We start from the raw sequence: 10582 nt of genomic DNA, 5'->3' as shown, positions 1-10582 counted from the left end.
CTCCAGTCTACCCATTTCATATATATTAGGTTTAATTAGTTCTGTTCTAGATTAGCAAATTATGATGACATATTGGGTTAATTTACAAGGACATAATAACCATTTACTGGATCGGCGCTACTCTCCAACTGCTGTTCTGCCAGCTATACCTCCTTGGTTATAGCCACAGCCCGAGAAAGATCTTACCCTGCTTGGGTTGATAAGATATTTAATTCATGCATCAGAATGAATTACTAATGTTATTAATGGATTTATCTAGATGATTCTAAAGACCAAAGACGGGTAGAACAGCAGAAGTAGTAATCCCTGAGTCTAAAGTCCAGTGTGGGAGGACACAATGATGTATCTGTTTTCGCAAGTGAGATGATGGCCATGGTTACTGCCATGCAATGGGTGGAGGAGGTCAGGCCAGACAGTGGTAATTGCATCATTGATTCGTGTGAAGAATTAATGAGTTTAACATTTTGCAACTATAGGAGTAGAGAGGATTTTTTGTTTGAAGTGCTCCAATAATTTTTCAGAATTCAGAGTTTGTCAGTTAGCTTTGTGTGGGTCCCTGCCCATGCTTGAGTTGATGGGAATGAGCAGGCGGATAAAGCTGTAAAACGGGCCTTGGAGAGTGGGAGTAATCACATCACTGTGAATATTAGTAAGCCAGAAGCTACAGTGGTGATTAAGGGGCAAATCAAAAAGATGTGGCAGAGTGAATGATTCAAAGAAAGTAAAGGAAGATATGTTTAAAAATAATGCTAACCTAAACAGTTGTCTCTATGTGACTGTATTACCAGAAGTATGATAAAGAGAGAGAAGTTTTCAAGACTGCACTAAGAGAGAATGGAGACAAAATATCAGTAAGTATTCTAAAAAGATTCTTCAGGTAGAAACATCTTTAGAGGGGTAATCAACAAGGCTAATGAATCAAATTTAAGAATTAGTATCATTTATTTATTTATTTTTGTATTTGTTTCCAATGTATTTAATTGATAGATCATGTAGTCCACACTCCAGGTCAGGGAGTGAAGGTAATGCACCCGAGAGCCATTTACCAACTGCCAATAAAGTCAGAAGAAGAAGAAGATTTCTCAGTTGCTGAAACTGGTTACCTGGCTATAAGTGGTACTGAGGACACAGCAACACCACCAGTGGAGAGGGCAGGTGCACGACCCAATTGGACACCCAACTGGGTAACACATGGTGTTGAGAGAAGTTAGTCTCGAGCCCCTTCTGCCAAGTCAGGTGTATGAAGAGCAACAAAGTCGATGGGGGGAGGAAGTCATGGTGGTTGAATGGGTCGACCACAGGACTTTAATACTTTTTGTATTAGACCCAAAATATACTACACTATTATACCAAACTACACTGTAATTAGAAACCAAATACTAGATCCTAATACACAATTAGACACCACGATCATAGTTTAATTGGAAATCAAATACAATGCCATATCAGACCCAATGTGTGCTACAGCTATTCTACCCTTACATTTAATGCTACCAACATGGGCCTATGATTGCCTAATTAGACGACACAGGCTTTAATTAGCCAAATGTAATGCCAAATTATCACGAGCATAACCTTTATAATAGTCAGACAATAGACAGGACGCTACATTTACTTGGCCTTTATTAGACACTTTCTTCCAGGGGCATTTGTTGCTCACCAGTAGAAAACTGCACCCTGAACTGCATTCACTCATTTGGCAGATGCTTCAAGTCAAACCTCATCGGGTCACATCCGGTCACTACTTCACTCGTCCCTTGTAGCCTGGGTGTTCTCTGGAGTCCTGGTAGTTTGTAGATAGTAATATATGCTTCTTTGATGCTGTACTATTAAAGTTAAACCATCAGACCATTTAATGATGTTTCACTCTCTAACACCACTGACATCAAAGAAACTGCCAGGAGATTGCATCTTTCTTTCCCAGAGTTAGACCTTATGTTGTTAGAATTTCTTAGAGAGTAATTTGCAACACATTACAAAAGAAGTGCACTGTAAATAAAAATAAGTGATATCACATATCTAACTCTAACCCAAAACACATAAAGCTGTACTAGTATAAAAACGGGTCAGTCTAGCTAGCTATTACTACAAAAAAATGGCTAATTAATGCACATATTTGCATGTATTAGTACATTAGTACATGGGTTAAATAAACATGCATGTATTTATAAGGACACAACAACCAACCCCCTATCCCCCTGGAGTTTCTTAGCCTTCTTGCTTTTTGTTGTTGTAAATACAACTTTGGGCCCTAATTCCATCCCCCCCCCCTCCCATTGTGGCAGCATTTATGTCATGTTGGCTAGAGGATGAAACCTGGCAATTTTGGTGACCCCATGACCTGTCCTCTAACACTACCACCAGATCTAGCATGATGTGTGTTAGAAATAATGTGCTTGTTCTACTAGACTTGTAAAGTACAGCTGCCATTTAATTCTTTAGGATATGTGGATTGAGGTACTTGTGACAGGAGAGCGGGGGATACATCCAAAGTCTGTTGTGTGACATTTTCTTTCTTCTTGATCCTTCCTTGCATTGTTTTGGTCCACCGTTATATATTTTTTTTCTGAGTCTCCATCTGGTTCAAAAGCTGCGTTCATTGCAGGTCTTAAAAACAGAAAGGCCACAAACAACTTTTTTTAAATGTATTAGAAGGATCTTTATTTCCCCCATTCATTTTATTATGGATACAATTAGTGCCTCTAAGTAGGACACAGTACACAGTATAAATACAGAATGCAGGTTGTAATTCATGTGCAGGTCTTTGTTAAACAGGTAACAGCTACAGAGAGAAAACATGCTGCTCTGGCAGTGATAACTGTGTTCCTTTTGTTAGTATTAGCACTGCGCACATGTGTGCAGGCAAATCAAAAGTCTCCACAGCTGTTAGAGCCGACTGACAGCTGATCCTGCTGCATTCATAGATCCAGCTGTGATCAGCTGCCGCCGTCATCAGAAATGGACATGGCTTGACGTGACCCTTCAGAGGAAAAGACGTCTCAATTTCTCTGAAACCACATTTCCTTGTTTCTTCTCTCCTTCCTTACCACTCTCCATGCAGGCCCAGTGGGAAAGATTAAGACACAAGGAAAAGGGAGGTAAACCGAGGCAATTAAGAGACTTGAGATGCACCCCATGAATGGGCCCTTGGCGCCTGTCACCACTGTCCCTCAGCAGAGTGCAGGCACACGCAGCGGACTAAGAGGGGTTCAGTGACCCATCAGGCCCTCCCCCAGATATCGCAGGCTAGATGCCCATAAGTACCTGTCTTTCAGGTATACAAACGTAAGTGTGAACCCCTTTTTAATGTACTTTCTTTATAATTTTATCTATTTATTAGCACTTTATTGACAAAATGACATGGAGTGATAGGAAAGACATGTTCTGAAAAACATGATGCATCACAAACAAAGCAGTGGCACTCCTAATATTTAGGAAGAAAATTAGACAAGCCTCAGTTTACCATTTTTATTGTGTAGTAGGCTAAGGTGTTTTGGCAACACCAACCTCCATCAGAGCAGAGCAACAATACTGATCCATGCCTCCTTTTTTATAATGCATTTATCATCTCCAGGCGTACGTGAGCGCTTCATCATCTCATGAGTTCTTATTTAAAACTCATGGCATGATTAACAATGAGACTGGGAAAGAAGTAATTTTAGTTATGTCTGAGCCTCCTACACACCTGGGGATGATGACATCCAAAGGACATGATTATTTTTCTGCTGTGCTGCTGAAGGTTTTGGCTACCGAAAGGTGTTAGCCTACTCCATAATAAAAATGCTAAACTGAGGCCATGTCTTATTAATCTTTTTCCTGTATACTAGGATTGCTCCAACCTACCTTGTGTCGCCTGGCATTGACTTTAGCAGATAACCCAACCAGCCTGGCACCCATTTCTACTTCAACCCATAAAGCATCTTTTGACTGTCATTCTCAATCTGTACTGACTCCATGTCTTCTATCTGCACCTTAGTACTTAGTCTAATTGTCAGCACAGAGGGGAATGTCACATGTGAGAATCCAGCGGACCCACAACTGCATAGGGTACTTTGCGATGTTGAAGCCATGACTTCAGTCATTTTCAAAACGAACTGAAAAAGTTCAATTTCTAAGTCTGTATGAAACAATGTTGAATGAATGTGTTAGGTAGTCATATGATTTCAACTTGAGAATTTTAATTTGGAAATTAAAAAAATAATAAATATGTGTATGAAATATCTGTTGTTGACTTTTAACACAGTAATGAGCAGGCACAAGTACCCAATTGTCCTCACTGGCATTAACATCACCATGATGACACAAGATATTCCAGTAAGGTGAACACAAGCTTGTGATCATGTCTTTCTGGGAGGAGTTGTAGTGACACAAACACTAGGTGGTGCTGTTCTCCAGGTAATTCATGCTGTTTACTCTCCCAGATTCATCACTTCAGGAGGATTTTAACAAAACTATATGGAGGTGTGTGTCATGTACATGTTTGGTATGGTTTATCTGTCTGTCCAGCCAATAACATCATAGTTTTTTTTTAACCCTCCTATTATGCCAGAGGAATCCAAAGACACAGCAACAAAGACTGATTGGTGTGAGCACTAAAACCATTCTTCACTGTCATTAACAACAACCATGTTTTGTTTTGTTTTTGCCAAATAATGCCTCAAAATGAAACATTTATTCTACATAACATGCAAATTGCAAATTGAACTGCTGTTTGTCTTTCAAGTTGATTAATTGAGCCTGCTTTTGGCCTGATTCCACACTTCTGATTATGTTATTTTTGAAAAAGCTGCCCAAAACTAAATCTATTTAGTATGTGCGGCCCATCTTACATATAAATTATTCTAATCATTGCCCAGTTCCTTTCATGCCTGTTGTGCCACAGATCATGCAGCACAAAGAGAGTGAGATGTGTGAGACAGACTCAACGTGTGAGAGTGTGATTAAGCTGAAACAGTATAGGGAGCAAACATTCAGCAAATTGCAACAAACCATCTGTCTCTACTGGTAATAAAAAAAAAAAAATGAACCTAGTGATTTGTTCCTGTTCGAGTGACACAATGGATCTGTCTTTTTGAAGAATGAGCAGTCAAGCTGTCTTGTTAAGCTGTATAAAAGGATAGCTGAGCTCACAGTGCCTGTGTAATGTGTTTATTTACAATAGCAGCCTCTTAGTTGGTTCAGAATTACATTGACATTGTTGTTCTAGCTTACAGCAGGTAACTGGCTTTAATTTCTACCCATTGGTGAGCTTGCTTGCTTCACCATAGGAGAGGCCAACTTCAAGAATGATGAAATAACTTTTAATAAGAATTGAGTTCTCAAATAATTTCACAATCCATTGGTTCATTTAAATAGTTCACACTGTTTACTTGTATGATTAGTTGTTAATGTCACCAATTATTCTATGGGTAAATAAGCAGCTCAACAGCTCGTCCAGTCAGTGTGCCTGTAGGTAGGAACTCTATGACAACATCAGTGGTGGATGAGTGTGTGTCTGCTCCTCCTGTTGTTCGCAGCTTATTGGTTTTGGCCACTCACCCAGCATGGGCGTTTTTTAATAGTCTCCTCATCAAACATATCTGCATCCTGTTTGCTGCGTTCCCCTCCTTCGGGCTGCAAATAAATTTCCCCGCAGAATCGCTTTCGCAGCTTTTCTTGCAGTTTGACGTGACTTTGATGGTTATCTTACAGATTGTACGCTGGATCACATGGCCGTCCATTTTCTGTGCCCTGATTGTATAACAGACAGCAGAGCCATGTGCCTGTCTCATCTCTTCAGCCCCAGTTTGGCATTTTGTCCTCTGATATAATTTTAAAGTGGGGGCGGCTGAAATGCTCAAAGACTGGTTTTGACCAAAAGAGGTGTGGGTTGTCAGTTTGATTCCCTGCTGCGAAAGTCTGGCCAGTACATCACGTAAGTCAGTACTTTAATTAGAGCTGCCTAATGGCTACAAGTTGTGCTGGGCAGCTCTTCCCTAGAGGAAACAGGCTACACTAGGACATATACAGTATACACCCCAGCAGGTGAGTCATCAGTGCAGTGGACAGATCATACATTGGTCGTGGTTATGTAAAATGCTTTATGGAGTATGTATCGCCACAGTGGATGCAGTAAAATTACTGTTTTTGCTTGCTGAAACATATAGTGTAGAGCTGAGAGGAGCGAGTCATGCGGCGTTTTCACAAAACCTGGTAGCTACATTCGACTTGGCTCCAACAGGCCCAGTGACGCATCAGGTCGACTGGAAATCCTCCCCCGAGTCCAACGGTGCCACCCCCGCAGCTCTACCGCCTTCCTGGGGGGTGGTGATGGCACATAGATAAAATGCTTGCCTTTGGTGTGGGAGACCTGGTTTCGATTCCCGCTGTGAGACATCCACCATTGTGTCCCTGAGCAAGACACTTAACCCCTAGTTGCTCCAGACCTGTATAGCAATTGTAAGTCGCTTTAGATGAAAGCATCAACTAAATGTACATTGATGTGCTGAGAGCAGAGACTTTCTCTTGTTCACACAGACAGTAATAATTGTACAGGTTAAAATCTTGGTGGGTGGAGGCAAAAACAAGTGTTGACCCAAAGGGGAATTTTGGTGAGAATACAAATGAAATGACAACCTTTTCATTAATTAATGACCATGACATTCATACTGCTTATAGGTCAACCTTGAATGTTTAGTTTGAGTTCGCAGGTAATCAGATGTCTAAAAGGATGTACAAAAACCTCATCACATCGATGTGGAGTTGCCTTGTGCAGAACTTTCATCTAATGGCAACTAGATGCTGGATCCATTAGAATTTATTGAAATGAATGGGGGGGGACCACAAAGTTTCCTTCTAAAATGTAAAGTCAATTAATGACAATAAATGTAAAGTTGATGAATCACAGAGTTTTTGGCCACTAGAGGGCAACGGAAACAAACCTGGAGTTACGACAAAGTGAGATTTCTCCATAATATTTGGGCTGAAGAGAATAGTTCTCAGTTTCTAGATAAGGTGCATAACAACACTGAGGTGTTATAAATATTCAGCAGTAAAATGAAGGACAATGGATTCCAGTGAACTGTTGAGCAGTGTCTGGTGAAAAAAACCCTCAATAAAACATTAAAGCACTGTAATTGTATTTGGAGGGGTATGTTTTTTATTACCTGCCGAGTAGTTGACCAATAATCGAACGCAATTTCCACCACGTGATTTTTGTTTACAATCTCTGTCTGAGTTTTGCCTTTGTCAACGTAAACCGGACCAGTTGGAAAATTGAAACAGTCATCCTTGTGTTGGTTCGATTCAGGAACCGGACCTTTAGGTGTGAACCCGCCCTCAAACACAACGCTGACATCACCCTTTGAGGTTCATATGTCAAACTGGTTGGCAAACAGTTTACAGAGGAACATCAACATTCATTTGGAGTCATGTTTCTTGCCACCTGATGAATGCAAGTTAAATATTTACTAAACTCTTTAGCTGCTAAATGCCCCACTGTGTCCACCAGTCACTTACTTTGTCTGCCATTTGGTGCTGAGCAGGGAGCGTACAGTGGGTTTTATCATCTTTTTCGCTAAAACAGAAATCTGCTGTGGCCAAAAACAATGCTGATGTTAGTGGTGAGGGTAAAACCAAAGAGCTAACTGTTGTAATAAATAATATAATCTAGAAGTGAAAGGCTCTATTAGTCTGAAGAGCTGAGGAGAACTGCAGTCAGTTGATCATTTTCTGTGGGCTGGTCACTATGTGTGAGTTTACTCCAAACACACAGTGTAAGGAACATTCCCTGCTATAACCCTGTGACTCTAACATCTACTTCACCTGTTAACTATTTACTAGTTATTTTGGATTTTTGTAATTGAGTTTCTTTTTTTTTAAACATAAATATATCATCTATGCTTGCTGTTCATATTGTATGTATCATATTTACCTTTCTAACAGTAATTTATTCCAGCACCCTTTGCGCTCTGCTCCATTGCACTTGATGTCTATAAATGCTGTTTTTATGTTTGTGTGTATCTGTACATGGTAGTTTGTGTCTTTTTTGATGTTGTTGAGCTTGTTGTCCTTTTATTTATGCTTATTCTGTGCATGTACATTGAGAGCAATGTAAGAACTGTGTCAAGTTCCTTGTATGCATACACATACCTGGCCAAAAATAATTATTCTGATTTTGATAAAAAAAAAAAAGGTGCTGTACGTGTGGCCATGCTTAGCTCCCCTATTCATTTCACTATTGGCCTACACTGACTGATCACAGTCACATTACTTGTAGTCACTAAGTCTTAGCTTAACCAATTAGATTTTTTGTTCTGCTTGTTTTAGAGCAACTCTGAATCACAAATGGTTTATATAAAACCTGCACCTGCTGGCCACACCCTGAAAACTCACTCTAGGCAGCGTTAAGTCCCACATTTTACAGCAGGCCTGCAGAACATCTGCTACACATATCCAGAAGGAGCTGTCTGAATATTGGGGGTATTGGACACGAGTTATTTTAAAAACGTCTGTGGAGAAAACCTCAAGCTTCTTAATACAAACTGTCATACAGATCCAAATTCTGAATAGTTGCCAATACCAAGCTGCACCTTTAAAAGAGAAATACACCCTAAAATGGAATTTACATTGTATTTTTTCACTACAGTGTACAATTTGTTTCTTACTGTACAGTATTTTCCTCGCGCTTACTTGTTGCAGCAGCATCTTCTCTAGTCTTAATCAAAAAACACTGAAACGACTACAGACTGTACAGAACCCAGCTGCCAGGTTTTTAACCAGAACCAAGAAGTATGATCACAACACACCTGTTCTTGCCTCTTTACATTGGCTCCCAGTCTGTTTTAGGATTGATTATTTAGATCTTATTCATCACTTTAAAGGTTCCTCATGTCCTGGCTCTGGATAATATTTAATTCCTTATGAGCCTTTGTGTAGTTTAGATATGCGGACATGGGTCTCCTGTTTCTCCCTGAGTCTGGGCTGAAATCTAAAGGGGATAGAGTCTCTGGAATGACCTGCCTGAGGAGATTAGGTTGTCAGAGTCGGGCGCTTCTTTTATGTCTCACGAAAAATGCACTTTTATAGGAAAGCAAATCCTTATTTTATCTGAGCCACCTGTCAATTTTAATGTCTTACTTTCTTTTTTTAACTATTCTTTTTCCTGTTTAGTTTAATGTTCTTACTTTTCTTGTTGTCCTTTTTATTTTATTTTTTTGGTCCTCATGTATTTTATCATTCACTGTGGTATTACATTTCATCCTTATTTCTAAGAAGTACTTTGATTTGTATGAATTGGGCCCAGTATCTCAAGATGAACAGTAAAAGGGCAAATGAGATATGATCAGATCCTGGAGCTACCCCATACACAGTTAATTTTAAAACATAATGGAGATTGTCAACTGCTATGGTGATTGGCACAGATTCCAATCCAAAAGCCCTGCAATGATGTAAATTCATCTTTTTAATGATATCAAACATGTATCATCACAAAATGTGCCAGTGTCACATCATCAGTCTGAGGAATATTGTCATTTCCATCTTAGAGAGACTGCACTTGTTTGCATTTTCCAGCATCATTGGAAAAGTATATTAGTTCGGTTTTAGGGTGGATTTTCGCTATAAACGCACGGAAACAACCGTGCCTCCATGCGCTCCCAACATCACAGTACGAGAGAGGGAGCAGAGGAAGCTGTTTACGTTGTGAACCACTCTCAGATTTAGAGTCACTCAGCTGCTCTACAACAGCTGTCTCGCTTTACAGACAGTTTTTGTCCACTGAATCGTTAGCCTACCAGTTTGCGCTGTAACACACAGCCATGCTTTTGACGCACAGGTGAACTTAAAAGGAAAGTGTTGTAAGACTGAAACAAAGCGCATCTCATCTACTCTCCTCCACGTTATTCTTTCCAAATTGCTCGGAGCAGGAACAGGTTTACCAGAGCCATGTCCAGGAAGAAGGCAGTGAAAGGCAAAGGGAGCTCCAAGAGCCCCAAGGCGTCACCGAGCAGCGGCAGGACGGGCAAAGGTTTGGCCGCCGCAGCTGCTCCGTCCTCCGGGCTGGTTTATCCCAGCAGACCGTCCCTCAGCAACAGCGGAGAGTTTTATGACATCGCCTTCAAGGTGAGCTGGGAGTTTAGCCTTAACGCCCCAAGTGAGGGATTCTACGAGCATGCGTTTAATCAAGCAATCAGTTAATAAATTATCCCAACAGCTAATAAAAAAAAGGAAGTAAATTCACACTTAAACACATTAAAATGGAACCCTTGCTGATAATATATATCTTCCTTTCTTGTTTTTTACGAAGTTGAAATTCTACTTTTCAAGATTTTCTAAGGCAGAGTGAATGTGTTTGGAGAGGGAATTCAAGAAAATAATTTATGCAGGATCATTGGCACTGGAAAGCAACAACACGTACTGTATACCTGTCCTTTTGATCAAATGGTGTGTTAGGTTTGATATTATGTTGCCCTCTTTGGTATGAACTTTTCAGGGACATGTGAGACAGCTATGAGAATGGGGAAAAACAATAGGCTAAATGAAAAGTCCTGCACAAAAAATATATAATTGGATACTCACTCACAGTGAGTCAAAAAATTTGAAT

At 40.1% G+C, this 10582-nt stretch overlaps 1 protein-coding gene across 2 annotated transcripts in view; it reads left to right on the top strand.

Moving 5' to 3' along the window:
• The first annotated feature begins 9434 nt into the window (after positions 1-9434).
• Positions 9435-10582, top strand: part of LOC119915986 (ras-related protein Rab-26-like) — a 98237-nt gene continuing 97089 nt past the window's right edge. Inside the window, exon 1 of one of the 2 annotated variants that reach the window (XM_038735806.1) lies at positions 9435-10101. In XM_038735806.1, the coding sequence (XP_038591734.1) occupies positions 9925-10101 (177 nt within the window). In that variant the 5' untranslated portion in view covers positions 9435-9924. The remainder of the gene's footprint in view (positions 10102-10582) is intronic. The other variant, XM_038735805.1, reaches the window with a different exon arrangement.

The sequence above is a fragment of the Micropterus salmoides genome, unplaced genomic scaffold (genome assembly GCF_014851395.1).
Source record: "Micropterus salmoides isolate LMB-PRFRI ecotype aquatic unplaced genomic scaffold, ASM1485139v1 Ms_hic_scaffold_21, whole genome shotgun sequence".
NCBI classification, from domain to species: Eukaryota; Metazoa; Chordata; class Actinopteri; order Centrarchiformes; family Centrarchidae; genus Micropterus; species Micropterus salmoides.
The sequence above is the reverse complement of the archived record's forward strand: the minus strand, read 5'-3'. Positions and strand labels throughout refer to the sequence as shown.